Below are 18,279 nucleotides of genomic sequence, written 5' to 3'. Positions count from 1 at the left end.
AGAGCCTCATTTAACAGTAGGCACCCACTCATAATGCCTCTCTGACCATAATGAAGGATAAGGGGGAACAATTCTCCCAGTCTGCTGCGCTGTTTTCGCAGGCCGAAGCAGGGGACATCTAGTGGGCTTCCACCTGGACACTGCAGTCTTCACAATTCTCTGGCTGCCACATTTCTGGCACCATCAACTTCGCGTCAGAAATTCATGCAGAGCTGCATAAATTTTTATAATGATGATTTCAATCTCATTAGCATGCTAGGGACTGAAGTCTCCAGACCTGCTAGCCTTTCCCTCCTCCCCATCCACCCACCCCCACCAGAAATGTTTCATTCCAACGGTGATTACAATAGCTCCCTACTTGCAGGGAGCTGGCGGCCTGACACCACTGGAGTGAAGAGAAGCTATAGCAACCTCTCAGGAGGTCTTGGATAATGGGGTCTGTCCCAGACATTGCCAGCCTGGCACTGTCCAAAGTGACAATATGCATGGGGGCACCTTGACATTGCCCACTGGGCATTAGGCAGTGCCAAGGGGTTGGGGCCTAATGGGAGCAGGGCCTATAGGGTCGGGGCCTCTGAGGTGAGGTCAGTGGAGGTGCGGGGTCCCACTGCCACTCTGCAGTGACAGAGGGATTAAGGCCAGCATTTGGGGCAGGCCATCAGGGTGGGGAGGGTCGGCTTGCTGGGGTTTTGGGGCTGTCAGTGTGGGGGAGATCAGGACTGTGGGTGGGGGAGATCAGGATTGCAGCGGGGTGGGGAGATCAAGGCAGGCTGGGAGAGGGGCAGATTGAGGCAGCCTGAGGGGTTCAGGACTGGCCCCAGACATGTTCGGGGAGCCAGTAATCAGGTGGTGTGGCGGGGGGGGGGGGGGGGGGGGGTGGTTGGTCACACAGCCAGAAATGCAGTGCTGGCCAGCAATCGAGTTGGCCAATGATTGGGAGGCCAGCAGAGCAGGGGCTACTGCACATGCGTCGATCTCTGCTCTGATATATCGGCACATGCACAGTGGCCCTGTTAGTGATATGCTGCCAACCTCTTCAGTGGGAATAGGCCCCACCTACAGCTTTTTAATGATATTCACACTAGTGCACTCTGCAGTACACAGAGTGTGGGAGATTCATTTCAAAAATTCCGCTGAGAAAACCAGCGCGATTTACTCCAGTTTTTACGTGAATTCGACACTTAGAACTTCTTTGGAAGAATTCCACCCAACGTTTTAACAATTTCCAAAAGAAGTTGGAGCTAATGCAAAATTTAGATACATTGCATTTGTTGAGAGTCTCACACTACATTTTTCGAAACAGAAACTGAGCACCTTTGCATTTAAGTTACACAATTCAGTGCTGAATTGCTTCTAATTGATGTACAAATGTGTAGTATAACTCGCCATAACAAGATAAAATATTTTATAAAGTAGAGGGAACAAGAACAGTTCAGACCAAAAGTAACTTTCCATCACGTTGGCAAAGGAGAACTAAAGAACAGACTCAACTGTGCACCAAGGTCCACTTTGCTCGCACCATGCCATTATTAGTTTAAACTTTCAGGTTGCAGTACAGATTAAATCTAGATAAAATCTGCAGGTAAAAATCTACACTCCAACATGATCTGGCCCAATTTACACCACCACATGACTTTGGACTAAATGAAATTAGGCAAGTTTTTCTCTTCAGGAAGGCGATGTCCTTTTAATTAAAACAAAAGTGTAGGATTTGCCAATCATTGTGCTTTCCTTAAACCATACATGTTCGTTACCTTTACTCTGAAAGAAATGAAACATTACAGCAAGATACTTCAGTATCTGGGATGAATGTTAATTCAAATGTGGGAAACAAATGGTATAGCAATGGCTTAAAACAGTGAACAGAGACAGTCCCCTGTGATCCCAAGAGAAATGAGAGAAAAGCAACTGAAATCATTAACTTTACCAAGAAGGTTTTGTTTTAATCTAATTTATAAATAGGTGTACACATGCCATCCCATTGATTTTGAACAAGCTGAGGATCTTGTATGCAAAATGAAATGCGATATATTCACCTTCAATTATGCAGAAACCTTTATGCAACACAATGAGTGAGGTAATATTCTATTACTTCTTTTTACTGAGACACTGCAGTCACCTTCAATTGTAAATTAATCACTCACCTTCTCTTATTGTCCATTTATAGACTAATATTGTTTCTCATTTCCATTTATGTAATTGCCACGTCTCTTCATTTGTCCTGCTAAAAATTGTTCAAATACCCTATTAATTCAGCAACCATCACTCAGTATGGTGAAGTACCTCGAGATTACGGATTGCCCATGGTATTAAATTGTCATCCATTGATCCATTTGTTCATTTCAGACCAAGTATCTGAACCTCTTGAACACAGCACTAGTTCTGCAATTCTCCCTGAAGCGAGCAGTCATATTTCAGTTAATGAGATTGTCCAGCGGGTACAGAACAGGATCCAGACACTTCCCCAGAGAGACGGTAGAAACATCAACAGATTTTTCACCACAAACCATTTTCTCACATCTTCTATGGAAGGGCAATAGTAGAACATTGGCAGAGCAAGAGATTGGCTCACTCTTTTGGATAAACGAAATAGTTAGAGGAGGAGGGTTGTTTAATATTTCCTCGGAGCAAGATCTATATTTTGCCGATATTAACTTAGATCTTCATTAAGTGTCTCATAGTAGATTGTAGTTTAAAAAATATAATTCAGTGAAGTGGCAAAATTAGAGGCAATCCAACACAGTAATATTTTTCAGAAAGCAATTCTCAAGTGTATATTAAGTCAGTCTTCCTAATTTTACAGTACCTCTTGGTAGTCATGGAATATGTTGGCCACCTCCTTTGTGAAGCAGTTAGTCATGATACTTCATGGTCTCACACAAGTACAAAAATATCCTTGTGGTATAAAACCTCTTCATGCAAGGGGAATTAGCAGGGTAAATATGTGGGGTTATGGGAATAGGGCCTGGAAGGGATTGTGGTCGGTGTAGACTCAGTGGGCTAAATGGCCTCCTTCTGCACTGTTGGGATTCTGTGATTCTATGAATAAGCAATTATAGAAGAATATATCTAATCTCTTTAAAATAGGCACTAGGCGATTTAAATATTTAAATCACCAAGTCAGGGAGAAAATTTTCTTTCTGATCAATTTATCTCTCTGGGTATTGACAATTTTTGTTTACATTTTCTTTTAAATTTGACTCACTCAATTTCCCCTGTGCTTAATGGGTCTCCTATCCACAAAGGCAGGCACACATGAGAATAAAACAATTTATATTAAGTGGAATTTTACAGTAAAGAAATAAGTAATTGCATTCAACTGGCCAATGCCGGATTTTCATGTTCCACCTACCTGTCTTTGTCTCACTTATTAAAATCATCTTTCTAGCTTTCCTTTGAATGCATTTATGCCTTAAGCATTCCATCTAATAGCAAGCTCAACATTCTAACCGAGTTTCTCTCAAAATCCTTACAGGATTTATCTGTCACCATATCATACCTAGTCCCATTTCAACCACAAATGGAAATATCTTCTTTACTTCCCTCTCCATCCCCTTCTTATTTTGCTCTTTTCTACAAGAGGCCAACGTGTTCAATCTTTCCTGATAGTTTTTTCCACTTAGTTCTGTTATCATCCTTGCAAATGTTTGCTATGCTTTTCTCAGGGCTTTTATAACCTCTTTCAGTAGTATGGAAACCAGCACTCTGCACTCAGGTCCAAACAAAGTTTTAAATCAGTTTAGCAATTTCTCCATTTTCCAATTCCATTCCTCTCGAGTTGAACCCCAGTAAATTGTTTAATTTTTTTATGGCAGCTAACCTAGTTGCTACTTTTCATGATTTCTGACTCAGTATCTGCCTCTGCAAATTTGTCCCATTTAGAGTCTACGGGCACTATCTTACTGGCTCATTATGTCGGTCGATCAGTGTGGTAAGCCAGTAAGATCATGAGAGAGACGAAAAACTGGGGTGTACTCTTGTACATAGTGCATGGGGAGATCACGCACATCCACAATAGTGCTCTCTAGCATTCAGCAGCAGGCCTCTTGGCGTGAATAGACTCTGTCCACTCCCGACAGGCAGGAATCACACTTTGCCTCATTTTTTCTCTCAGTGGAGTAAGATTCAATTCTTTTCTCCTGCCAAACAAAATGGGTGCGATTCTCTCCTATCATCACACTCGTTCAGCACTTACAAATTTTTTGATAAGATCGCCCCCTACTTTTCTAAGAAACAGATGCCATTCTTATTCTTCCTACCAAAATATGCTGCCTAAAAATGATATATATTAAAATTCAATTGCCATTTATTTGTCCATTCCATTATATGCATGTTGCATGCATAATTTTCCATGGATAGGATTAAAGGCAGGAAAAAACAAGCTTAATGTTACAGGCATGATACATCCTCAGAGCTGAAGACTGAAAGATGCACAACATTATAACAAATCAGATTTTAAAAAAGGAGAGATCAAGGGGGAATGACAACATTAGCAAACAGCAAATACAGCAATCATAAATGGAAAGTATTGGGAGAACGGTACAATCACCATTATTGCAACTTCACTCCCTCACAAATCACGGACGCTGTGTATCACTACTTGACCACGTCAGGCACATTCCCTGATCAACAACAACTACTTTCATTAACATAGCACATTTAACATCGTAAAACATCCCAAGACACTTTATAGGAGCATTATCAAACACCCATTTGGAAACATCAGGCCAGGTGAGAAAAAGGTCGATCAACAGGGTAGGTTTTAAGTTGCACCTGTTATAAATTAGCAATACACTTAGAACAAAAATACATTCAGTAATTGGTGTAAAATAAAGGAAAAGGTTGGTGCTGTAAATTTCGATTTATTGGAAACTGCTGAAGGTTTCATTTCTCCTGAAACAAATCGGTGGATGATTATTCTTAGGTGATGACAGCTGTATCTGGCCTGGAAATGGCCCATGGTGAGACAAGACCTAGTGGGAGGCCGATATACTAAATGTTAGGCCTTTCACGCAATCTTGCCAAATTAAGATGTGTGTGGAAATATGCAAATTCATTAGCGTGTTTCAGTAAAATTGAAGCTGACTGAACAATCCCACGGTTCAACAGACTGGTGAGGAATTAGAACAGAATAGACTGGATAGCCATTATATATCATTCATTCACAGGCCTTATGAACAGCTTTGGCCATAAATAAATGGTGACAGTACTGACACAGATGAATGAAAATTCTGCAAGCTAGTTTTGAAGAGCAGAAATGGAATGCTTCAGAGGAGGATGCAACTTATCAGGAAGAACAGCCGAAGGCGAGGTTTGGAAAGGATGATTTAAGACTTAGGCCTGATTAATCAAGGCCAGAAGGTAATGGCAGGTGGGCTTTTCAACTCAAAATTTAGGCAAAAAACTCAATATTTTGTAGAGTATTTCAAACTAATTTAAATCTTTATCAAACTATAAGGCCACTCAATTATCTATCCAGGTTTTGACCCCTAAAAAAAGGAATAAGTTATCAGACTTTGAGAGACTCAGTGAAGTAGGCAGTGGAGAAGAACCCTCGGGGAAGATTTTGTCCAACATTCCTAAGTGATTCAAGAAGTTGAGACGACTTGGGACACTAAGAGAGGTACCAAAGGGCTGTTCTCACTTGCCAGCTGTCCTGCCCTGCCTAATGTGTGCCTGTATTCAGCTCTTGTCATGAGTATATGTTTTGCTGTATAACTGGTGAGTTAAATCCTGTCTTATGCTGAGGTTGCACTCAACATTGGTGGGGGCCATGTCTGGGATCATGACGGAGGCATGTTGGAGGTCATGACAGGGGTGCATGTTGGGAGTCATGTCAGAGGGGCCTGTCAGGGGTCAACCAGTGAACATATCGGGGGGGGCATGATGCCTAGATGAGGTGACACATGTCAGGGTTTGGGGAGAACATGCTACCAATAAAGGGGGTGATGTGATGTCCGTGCAGGGTGGGAGGGAAGTCTCCTGGTGCACCATGAATCTGCGAAATGGTGACCGAGGATACTGAAGCTGGTTTCACTGGCATGTTTCGGCTCTGCCCCCCCACCCCATACCGACATCAAGCTTCCTATTCTCCAAAAAAGTGACTGAGTGTCGAAAGATTGCAAAGCGGAGTACACCTGAGAGACAGACATGATTCACCCCATGCTCTTCGCTGTTATGACACTTAGAACTTAGAGACTTAGGGAGGAAGGAGATGAAGTGTAGGTGGTTAATGTGAATGTGTAAATGGACAGTTCACAAATTCTTGGGGAAATGATGTAAGATCCCATGACTGTCACGACTGGGTTTTCTCTTGCAGCTTCATGACAAAAATGAAGTCCCATTCTAGTTGTTGTTATTCTTTGTTATGTTTTGAGTACAATGAAACCCTACCTCAGAACTCTCTAACAGTCATTAACAACACATTGGCTGTCTCTAATATTCTTGTGCACAGTGTGCCGGAAGACAAGATCACATTTTAATTCTGCTATAGGAACTCACAGGTTGACTCCAAAGGCCAAGGTAACCAGAGATGCTTGATGTCAGGTGCACTACACAGCCTGCCCAGTGAGGTTGTGCGTAATAAGAACATAAGAAATAGGAGCAGGAGTAGGCCATCTAGCCCTTTGAGCCTGCCCCGCCATTCAATAAGATCATGGCTGATCTGTCGTGGCTCAGTTCCACATTCCCGCCCTCTCCCCATAACCCTTAATCCCCTCTCTTATCAAAAACCCATCAACCCGCGTCTTAAAAATATTTAGCGAGGTAGCCTCCACCACTTCAACAGGCAGAGAATTCCAGAGATTCACAACCCTTTGAGTGAAGAAGTTCTTCCTCAACTCTGTTCTAAACCGCCCCCCCTTTATCTTGAGGCTGTGCCCCCTAGTCCTACTGTCCTTTCTGAGCGGGAAGAGTCTCTCCACCTCTATCCTATCCATCCCATTCATCATCTTACACGTCTCAATGAGATCTCCCCTCATTCTTCTAAACTCTAACGAGTACAAGCCTAGTTTATTCAGCCTCTCCTCATAGCTCAACCCCCTCAACTCCGGCATCAGCCTAGTAAACCTCCTCTGCACTCCCTCCAAGGCCAAAATATCCTTGCGTAAGTACGGCGCCCAAAACTGCACACAGTACCCCAGCTGCGGCCTCACCAATGCCCTATACAGCCGCAGCAAGACCTCCCTACTTTTATATTCAATCCCCCCTCACTATGAAGGCCAGCATCCCATTAGCCTTCCTGACCACCTGCTGCACCTGCAAGCTGGGTTTTTGCGACTCATGTACAAGGACCCCGAGGTCCCTCTGCACCGTCGCCTGCTGCAGTTTTTCGCCACATAAGTAATAATCCTTCCTACCATTATTCCTACCAAAGTGGACCACCTCGCACTTGCCAACATTAAATTCCATTTGCCAGTTCCTGGCCCATTCGCCCAGCCTATCTAGATCCTTCTGTAGACTCTCCACACCCTCCGCGCAATTTGCCGTTCCACCAATCTTGGTGTCATCAGCAAATTTCGACACCATACACTTGGTTCCCTCCTCCAGATCATCTATATAAATGGTGAATAGCTGAGGCCCCAGCACCGACCCCTGGGGCACTCCACTAGTCACCAACCGCCAATCCGAATAGCACCCATTGACCCCCACTCTCTGCCTCCTATTTGACAACCAATCCTCTATCCACGCTAACACCCTACCCCCAACTCCATGTCCCCTGATCTTCTGCAATAACCTCTTGTGAGGTACCTTGTCAAACGCCTTCTGGAAATCAAGAAAGACCACACCCACCGGCTCTCTTCTATCCACTGCCCTAGACACATCCTCATAGAACTCCAGTAAATTTGTCAGACACGACTTCCCCTTAACGAAACCGTGCTGCGTCTGCTCTATCAAGCAATTCCCCTCAAGATGCCTCGCTATTTCCTCTTTGATGACAGATTCTAACATTTTACCTACAACAGACGTTAAACTAACCGGCCTATAATTCCCTGCCTTTTGCCTGGCACCCTTCTTAAACAACGGCGTAACATTAGCCGTTTTCCAATCTTCCGGCACTTCCCCGGAATCCAGCGACGTTTGGAAAGTAACCACCAAGGCATCCACTATCACCTCCGCCATTTCTTTCAGAAGAAATGGAAAAGATGGAGAAAGAAAACAGGGAACTACAGACCTTTTAGCCTGACATCAGTGGTAAGGGAATGTTCAGATCTATTACAAATGATCAGATAACTGGACATTTAAAAAGTAATGGTTGGATTGGGTGGAATCAACAAGCATTTATAAAAGGAAATCTGTTTTGAGGATGTAACTCACACAATAGATAAGGGCAAACCAGTGGATGTCATGTGTTTGGATTTTCATAGGCTTTTGATAAGGTCCTGCATGAGTGGTTACAAAATCAACGCACATGGATTGGGGGTAATATACTTTCATGGGTTGATAACTGGTTAACAGACAGAAAGAGGGAGTAGGAATAAACAGGTTATTCTCAAGTTTGAGTGCCAGGAAGTGTACTCTGGTGTATACTCTGCAAGCATCAACTGGGACAAACATTCTGGTCTCCGGATCTGTTATTGGCAGATGGACTTCCTACCTGAGGAGCTGAGGCCTTTCACCTGAATCAGGCTCCTCTCCTGGGAGTTCAGCTCTGCTCTGCTGAGGAATCCTAGTCAGCAAATGTCAGTAGCTGGAAGCCAAAGTCACCACTCGTCTGAAATCATAGAATCCCTCCAGTATAGAAGGAAGCCATTTGGCCCATAAACCTGCACCGACATCAATCCCACCAACCACCCTGCCCCTATCCCCATAACCCCACATATTTACCCTGTTAATCCCCCTAACCTACACATCTTGGGACACCAAGGAGTGATTTAGCATGGTCAATCATCCTGACCTGCACATCTTTAGACCGTGGGAGGAAACTGGAGCACCTGGAGGAAACGCAAGCAGACACAGGGAGAATGTGCAAACTCCACACACACAGTCACCGGAGGCCAGAATTGAACCCTGGTCTCTGGTGCTGTGAGGCAGCAGTGCTAATCACTGTGCTATCCATGAAATGATGGACTGACTGCTCCAAATATTGTCCTACAGGGGTTGAGTGTTGATAATCCCCATGCTGTGGCACCAGCTGGACCCCTCCCCCAGGGTTTGTCACAAAAATATCTAAGATGGTCTTTTGAGACAAAAGGTTGCGCTGCGTCACTGCTGACATTCTTAGACCCTCCTTCAGGAGGTGGTCAGATGCTGGTGTGCCTTTGCACCCAGATAGCGACCTTCCACCTTCAGACCCTGCAACGATACCTCTACACTGAACTCCCTCCTTGATGGTGTACACTGGCGACGCAGTTCTTCTGCTAGGTGCATGACTTGAATTGCTTTCTTCATAACTCCTTGCAGGCAGTGCCTGTCTTTTACCAGGACCTGATCAAAGTCTGGAGTGCAAATTCCCTCATCCCACAGCTCTCCCCTATCTGGAGTAGAGGTTGGCACCAGGGAGTCACTGCTCAGGAATCTGCACCTCCATTGCTATAATTTCAGGTGGTAGGCAAAGAGGGGGGCTGTGGCAGCTGGGGTGACCAGAAATGGGGCATGCTCGGTGGTAGAGGAGCAGGCTGGATGACCCCTTTGAACTGGCATGTTGAGTGCCATTAGGCATCCAGTTTATGCCCAATGCATTCCAACGCCTTAAAACAGTGATTCACAGCACCAGTGCCACAAGAGATTGATGATGCACAGATGCATGGTGGCTCCTGTCTAACCTTACTCCGACTAGGATGGAATTTCACATGGCCCCAAACCCTCCCTTGGAGACACAATTTATCACTGAACTAAGGCCAACAGTTTACCAAAAAGAGTAATATATATTCCAAACTATGAGTGTAAATAATTCCACCTTACTTAAATTGTATCATACAATGCCATTCAGCTGCGCACTTACAATGAGTAGAAATATACAGCTCGTGAGTCCTGTCAGAACAAACACAAACTGTTGTATCATCATATAAAAGCAAAATATTGCAGATGCTGGAAATCTGAAATAAAAAAAGAAAATATTGGATAAACTCAATACGTCTTTCTGAGTTTATCCAGCAGTTTCTGTGTTTATTTGTGTTGTAAAATCATGTTGGAACATCAATTGCAGATCGATAGGAATAGAATGGATCCTGTATAGTTTGGCTTTAATGGATTTAGCCATGTCCACAGTGCATTCACTCACTATCTGAACATGCCTACAAGAAACACAACCAAATGTTGTATCCATCAGTCTTTCTTAAAGAAGAAATATCAATTTAAATTTACTGAAATTTATGTCTCTTTTTGATCAAAAACCTGCTGTGATTCTCCAGAGATTCTTGCAGAACATATTGTGATTATTATTTATATAGCCTGAAAGAGTATTTTGTTTTCATTCACACTAAGGTAACGTTGCAAAGTTACATTCACTTTTTAAAGAATTAACTCCCACAGATATAGAACCTATGTTAGAAGAAAGATTGAACAGGTTGGCCCTAAACCCATTGGAGTTTAGAATAACAAAATGTGATTCTATCAATACTTTTAAGATCCTGAGGGGAATTGATGAGGTAACTGAGGAGGACGGTTCCTCTTGTGGGGAAGACTCTAGAACTAGGTGAAACAATTCAATAATAAGAGGTCTCCAATTTAAGAAAGGGTGAGGAGACTTGCTTTTCCACTCAGAGGGTCATTAGGCAATGGAATTCTCTTCCTCAGAAAGCAGTAGAGGGAGGGTCATTAAATTTATTCAAGGTGGAATGAGATAGACTTTTGATAGACAAGGGAGTCAAACCAAGGAATTTTCCTGTCCCTCCCGCTGCAATTGTGCAAAGGTCCATTGACGTCAGACAGGATTTTCCAGCCTTGGGGCGAGCACGGCCGGAAAAACCCACCAAAATGGTAATGAGGGGCAGGTAGGAAGGTTGAGTTCACAACCAGGTCAGCCATGATGTATTTACTCAATGGTGGAGGAGACCTGAAAGGCCGAATGGTGCACTCCTGCTCTTAAGTCCTATGCTCCTATATTCCTTTGTAACACATTTATAACATTGCATAGATTGGGTTCTATATTGACTAAACAGACTAGCCGTGTAATTGCACACTGCATCAATATTGAAACAATAGCAAGGCATTGAACATATTGTGAAATATTTGTACCCTAGTGTTAGAATAAGCTTTCATTTAATGTGTCTAGCAGCGAGGCATAGCTGGCCAGACAATACAGTGCCTGGAGATCCCATAGTGGAGGAAGGAGGAGGTTCATTCCAGATAGCAACTTTGACAGTTTTGTTGATCATCTCTCACATATTTGAGGAAATCTCCAGGAGAATCAAAAACCTTCAATCAGAGGCAGAGATTCTACTCCCTAGTCACACAGCAAGTCTGAGGTACTCCAGGCTGAGGTACAGACATGTGTGGGTTGTAACAGAAATGTTCTAATACCAGCTAACTCTGAGATTTCCAAATTTCAAATATCACAAGTGGCAGAGCTGAATATCTTATTTTATGGTACAAAGTATGGGGGAAATAAATGGTTCCTACTGGAAAACTCTGGATCATTGATCCATCTCACAACATATAAACTAGTTACTCGATTTACAATTGGCTTTCTAGTTCACCTTCTGAAAAAGACTGGACAGCACATTTAACAGCATGTGCAATCACAGCATCAAATACATGCAACGAAGTGTCTATTGCCATGATTGCTATCACAAGCTATTATTTAACTAAGCATTGGGCAGCAAAGGGGCTCAAGTGGCTACCCATGCTGCAACCAACAGAATATCATGCTGCAGACTTATGCACTAGAATTTTACCACCACAGGAATCTGAGCGGGTAAGGGGTGGACAATGAGCAGGTCCATTGACCTCGGACAGTATTTACAGTTTCGGGACAAGCGAGGCCATTAAAACTCACCCATGTGTTGATCCAGAAGGAACTCTTCCAGTGTAGACAATAAAGGTATAGCAAAACTTATTCCAACTTATAAATCAAATAAAAGGTTTAATGAAGAGACTTCACTAATCCAAACTTGAGACCTCACCCTGGGCCATTCCGAACTCACCACAATTCCCAACATGTTCTAAGTTATACTGAGTCAGCTGATCATTACATCATTCTATCATTGGTTACATGCTTACTGGGTCAGCTAACCCTTACAGCTGGTTACCACTGGGCACACTACAACAGATCCAATATTATCACCGGTTACCTTCAAACACCATAAACTTTGTAAGACTAAGTATCAGGCTATTTCTGATAGCGCCTTTGTATATTACTTTTATCGAGTTAAGGTGTTGGCTCTAACACACATTGGTTATGTTACCTTCAAAGGAATCACATCCATAAGTGTGGCACATAGTTGACAGACCTCTGCAGTTCATACCTTTGTATAACAGAAACCCTGTAGTACTGAGATACAATATATCCCAGATCAAGGATTACTAGTCAGCATCCAATAATTTGCTTTCCATGTTTCAAAGTAAGCCAACAAATTATTACTAATCAATAATCTTCCCCCAAATAATGCTTTCCCTCAAATGGATCTACTTCCAGATTTCACCAAGGATCCACTTCCAAGATTTCACTCTTTCCTTTCAGTATTTCTCTCCTTTGGACTGCCATGTGCTTTCAAGCTGCCCCACAATCTTTCAAGTACCCAGCCATACCCATAGAACAGCACTGCTTCACAGGCTGCATTAAAATGTAACCAAACATTTGATTTACCCTGGATGTTTGGTTTCTCACCCAGCTGACTTTCAATCTGATTCTTGAAGCTGTCTCTGTAACTCAGTGCACTCTCTCTGCTATTTACTTGAATTTTTTTAAACAGGACTGTGTTCAACTGCTTGTGCTTTGTTCCTTTAATTTAACTGTCTGCTCGAGACATTCTTTTTGTCCCCGACGCCTTGATTTCTGGACTTTCTTCTCATTCTCTTGGGAAGTCTGCTCCCTGCAGTACCTTACTCTGTCCAGCTCCTTCAGGTTCAGCTTAAAACTACACTAAAAAATTTCTTCTATTGTAATCTATGGTGGCCTACAGTTGATAAACAACAACCTAGTTTTCCTTCAAATCTCGTTACCTTTCACGTTATAAATCCTTCAATTACAATGCAGGCTCAGTTTCAAAGCAACCAAGACCCACATACATGTAGGCACTTTTGTTTATCACGGGGCTAATTGAAGTTTTAATCCTTTCTTACACAGAAATGCACAATTAAACTTATTTAAAGCTATACCTTGTTCCTAATACCCACAAATACGAAGTAAAGTTTACTTATTAGTCACAAGTAGGCTAACATTAACACTGCAATGGCATTATGTGAAAATCCCCCAGTCACCACACTCCACTGCCTGTTCAAGTGCGCTAAGGGAGAATCTACTATGGCCAATGCACCTAACCAGGTTACCCTACCGACTGTGGGAGGAAACTAGAGAACCCAGAGGACTCCGCAATGACAGTGACCCAAGCCGAGAATCGAACCCAGGTCCCTGATGCTGTGAGGCTACAGTGCTAACCACCACCCCTCCTCCAGTTCTTCTCCTCAGCTATTGTTGCAGTTCTACAGGCAATGAGGGCTCTCTGTGCTTATGCAGCCATTATTTGTGAGTAAGCTAAATGACCTCCTTCTGTGCTGTAAACATTCTGTGATTCTGAGCTGAAACGTTGAATAAATGGTCAGCCAGAGAGAAGGGAGTTCATGGGAGCCACCATTCGAATAAGGATCCGATAGATTACTAGAAGTGAATTATTAATTTGTTTCAAATACACTAGAAGGTGTATTATTTTCGATCATACATTGATATAAAGTTAAAAAAAAAACAATTATAAAAATCAAGTACAATGGATGTGTTGGATGGTTTAGCATAGTCAGCAGGAGACTAAAGCTTTAGTGTTTTTCCACTAAAGAAGTGGAACACAGTTTCCCAAACACAAAGGCTCTTACAAACACAGGCTTATAATCCAGCTTAGTGAGTATTATCAGCAGTTTTCTCTTGCAGTAATATTAAGGAGTGGGATAATTAGTCGTCTTTGTTCACAAAATATACTAAATTGTACTCTGGACTGGATTGAAACTATGAGAAGATCCCGTTTTCTAAGCATAATTTTTTTTAATCACTCACCATTTTCTCCCAGGCCAGGAATCTATAGACCTGCAAGAGTTCCAGCTGCTGGCTGCAAGGATTCCTCCAGAAATTAGCCTGTGTAGTCTCAATCCAGTTCCAAGATAGCAGTGCCCACCGACCGCCGCCCCCGCACCCCCCCCCGCCGACACAGCAATCCTTAATTCAGTACTCAATAGCAACCTCATTCTAACAGGCCACTGGATAAGAGGTGAACTTTCATTACAGCTTTGACAAAATTCAGCATTCCAAATCATTAACCTTCTCTCTCTCTCTCTCTCTCTGTACAAATGCTGCCTGTTTCCAGGACTTCCTGTTTATATCATTGGATAAAACCATGAGAATTGGAAAATAGTTACATTTGTACAATAGAACACGCTTTTCTGAGGTTTGAGGCGAAGACAACTTTGCAGCACAGCACAAAGTTCTGTAATATGGGTACTAAAATAGGGCTGACAGATTAAAACACTGAACAATTACTTGATTTTTTTCACTTCACCAGCAGAGAAGTTAGAAACAGGAATTAATCCATCAGCAGGCTGAGTTTATTTTTATTTTGAGTATCACTTCTTCAACAGGGGACAAAGGGGTACAGGCAAGACAAGATTTTCATTCGCAGAGATTCTAGATTCCAGCCATGCCCTCTGAGTCTAAATCAGGCAAGTCAATGAAAATATGATGTGGTTGAAGTTTAGAATTCACCAATAGATCAGTCTTGGCACAGATTCCTGTACATTATGAACTATCAGCTCACGCAGAGATGGATAATTCTGTTGAGGAAGTACCAGGAGATGGAGTGAAAATAACTCCTAACTGGATGACACAGTGTTAAAAATATGGGGCGTAATTTCATGGCTCCTTCCACCATTGGTATTTCCAGGTACTGCCAAGGTCAATAGAGTTCAGAGTGACTAGCCCCTGCAGGCACAGTGCTACAATGGCCAGAAGAAGCACTGCAGTGCCATGCCTAATCCCAAATCCCAGGACCACACTTCAGATGAATACTAGAGATTCTGGGGATGGAGATTAACAGATGTCCTGAGAGATCGGGGGAGAGAGAAGGCTAAAGATCCTAGGTCCCTGAGAGGATAGTGCCCCAAATCTGAGGCGGCCTTCCTGCCTGTGACCATGGGTGAAGACTTCATTTCTATTTGGCACTTTGATCCAACCGTTGACTGCCAGCCTAAAAATTAAGGCGGGGAAGTGGTGGGGGCAGGGTGTGGGTGGTGCGCGGGGAGAGAAGGACCTTAAGTGGCTAGTAAGTGGGCATTTAAGAGACTTAGTAGAGCATAGGCAGGCTTCCTGGAGGGTATTTTATTTGTGCAGTTTTACACTTCTCCCCAGCCCAGCTACCACCTCAGAACTTGTTGGGAGGCCGGGGTGTGTAAAATTCTGGCCCTGGAAAACACAACAGAACAGAAAAGCATTGCTTAATGGAAAAAAGATCCCTACAGAGAAATAAGTGCAAGAAGCCGTCAACAATATGGGCTAGCAATGACAGCTGGAGAAGAATGGAAATGAGTTAGTGTTATAGAAAATGACTAACGACCCAGAAAGCTAACAATCTAGGTTCAAAGAGAAATGCAGTCCAAAGAACATGATAGATAGTTAAGTTGGAATTATGAAACATCATGGCAGTCCAGTAATCCTCTGAGGATTGTAAATTTAAACCAGAGAGAATTTTTTAAAAAATCAACACAATGTGATTTTTTTTTAAAGAAAGCATTCTTTCACTATATCTTTTAAGACATTTGTTTAAGATGCCTCAACGGCAGAGACAGGATTTAAACAACCTATTGTTCATAAAATTGGATTCTAATCCTCAAATATAAGAAAATTAATGGAATTCTTTTTCTAGAATAGATTTTTTGTGGGTACTGACAGAAGGGATTTTGAAAAAATGTTTTCAATAAAGTTGGGTGCATTTGCCTATTCTTTATGGATCAAAAAATAACTGGATGCCCAAGTTCAATATTGCTTTAGTACTGCCTCAATGGCTTAGAGAAATACATGCTTATTCAATTCATGTGATATAATCCTTCAGTCCTGAGGTTTTCGATCTGAATAACTATTACGCTAAGCTTTTGCAATTGAATATCAAAAAGTGACTCTACTGATCAAAGTTGCAAGCATATCAGACATCTCCTTGGTAATCCTTCACCTCTAATTGCATATGCAGATTTTTCAATTCCAGAATGGAGACAAACCATGCAAATATTCACTCTACTCCTTTTCTCCAGTCCACTTCTGCTCCAAAGTTCCAAACCATGACCCATTTTAGTCTTCCACTCATTACAGTCCCAATCTTCATTACTTTACACTCTTTCCATATCTTACCTGCCTCCTCCAAGTTAATTTGCTGCATGTCACTCATCTTGTGCTCCTTTGATAGCCTCCCACATAAAAAGTTCTCTGTCCCTTTATTAAATGATGTCAACATTCCCATTCCTTTGGCATTATTCTGCTCCCATCACATGTCGCTCACAAAAATTCAATCTCAACCCACACAGCTACTATCCCATCTCCAATTTCCCTCTTCTCTCTAATGGTCAAATGTGTAATCACTCATCGGTGTCTTACCTATTTCTCATGAAGCTACCTATTTGACTTTCTAGCTCTCTCAGACTATGTAGCCTGTCAAAGTTGTGACATCCTTTGTTAGTGTAATCCTACCTGTCCTCTTCATCCTCCCAACAAATGGTATGGTTGACCATGTGACAATTCATTATCGTCCCTCATGTGTTTACAATAACAACATGTCCACTGCAGCAATAACCTAACTAACAATGGCTTTACTTCCTGCTCAAGCTCCTTTGCCTCATGGATCAATCCGTGACTCATTCACTTCCACATCTGTATTTTCTTTGGTGGCATTATCTGTAGGACTAGCTTTTCATCACCACCCTTGACAGTTTGAGGACCTTCCTGATTAAATTGATACATTATGACTAAGTTCAAAACGGAAATCCAAGAATAAACAAGTTGTTGGTCCAATGTGTGACCAGTGTCAGGTAAAAGATGCATTAAAACCAAAGCCATTGTGTACCCCGAAACACCAATGAAGTTTACTCCTTTGCCAGTCATTCATTTGCCTCTCCAGCATCTTGCTGGATTTTCAGCCTATTCAATCCAGAGAGGTGCATCAAATCCCATATCCTATTTATTGTGGAGAAATACCAATTCCAACTCGATCACATTGCCCGTCTCAATCACTCTCCGACTGAAACTCCAGTCTACATTTTGTCACCTCTAGATCCAGTTTTGTCAATGCTCTTCCTGCCAGCCTTCCATCTTCTACCCCATTCAGAAATTCCAATTTGTTCCTAAATTGAGCTGCAAAAGCCTTTCTATATGAAATTCCAAATACCCTCCGATCCTATCTTCAGTATGGTTTGCATTAGATAGGGGCTAGAAATGGATAGAGTGGTGGGAGGCGATTCAGTACTATTACAAATGAAAAAAGCAATCAGGAAAATAACCCAACTGTAGCATACTTGCCTGATGGCACCAGCAGACGAAACAAACCACAAAAATTCATCTCATTATTTTTTAAGACCAGAGTTTTAATGTTGGTTTGTCAATGCAAGAAGAATTGACATTTTCCTTAATAAAAGCATGAGAAAAGACAGCTCATCCGATTATTCAGTAATAACTTCCTACCCTCCAGAGAGTGCAATAATTCTGCCAGCTAAAGATGTCAACTTGATTAAATCGATGCATATTATTAACTTCAAAATGGAAATCCACTAATAAATAATGAAAAGAAAGAAGAACAAAAAAACAAGTCGTTAGTCCAATGCATCACGGTATAGTTTAAATTCTTCATCAGATGCATGATTGATTAAATTAGTTTGAACTTGATCACGTTGTTTGATATTAAATGGAATGTGTAGGAATTAGCCCTTGGAAACACAGACCTGAAGTGGTTTAAATGGGAACAGAATCATCCTCTTCCTTTCACACCATCTTTTCATTAGCTGATATTTTGAGTGGATTTTTAACATGTTAACCCACTGGGGAATGGTGGAACCAGTAGTAAGCAGTGAGCGCAATGTATCTGCAGTATGTTGGTCAGTAGTTCTTCTAATTTTCCAGCTGCATTTAGATCGGACTTCCACATTTTCAAACCAGAA

At 42.2% G+C, this 18,279-nt stretch overlaps 1 protein-coding gene across 2 annotated transcripts in view; it reads right to left on the bottom strand.

The window, feature by feature from the left end:
• The window catches only part of inpp4b (inositol polyphosphate-4-phosphatase type II B), a 708,475-nt gene that overhangs the window by 464,823 nt on the left and 225,373 nt on the right, over positions 1–18,279 (bottom strand). Inside the window, exon 1 of one of the 2 annotated variants that reach the window (XM_080194035.1) lies at positions 14,147–14,235. The exons of the other annotated variant lie outside the window; for it this stretch is intronic. Within the exon in view, the coding sequence (XP_080050161.1) occupies positions 14,147–14,149 (3 nt within the window). The 5' untranslated portion in view covers positions 14,150–14,235. Of the gene's footprint in view, positions 1–14,146; positions 14,236–18,279 lie in introns of those variants that run through there. 2 annotated transcript variants of the gene reach the window in all.

The sequence above is a fragment of the Carcharhinus amblyrhynchos genome, chromosome 1 (genome assembly GCF_965287045.1).
Source record: "Carcharhinus amblyrhynchos chromosome 1, sCarAmb.v2.hapA, whole genome shotgun sequence".
Lineage (NCBI taxonomy): Eukaryota > Metazoa > Chordata > Chondrichthyes > Carcharhiniformes > Carcharhinidae > Carcharhinus > Carcharhinus amblyrhynchos.
The sequence above is the reverse complement of the archived record's forward strand: the minus strand, read 5'-3'. Positions and strand labels throughout refer to the sequence as shown.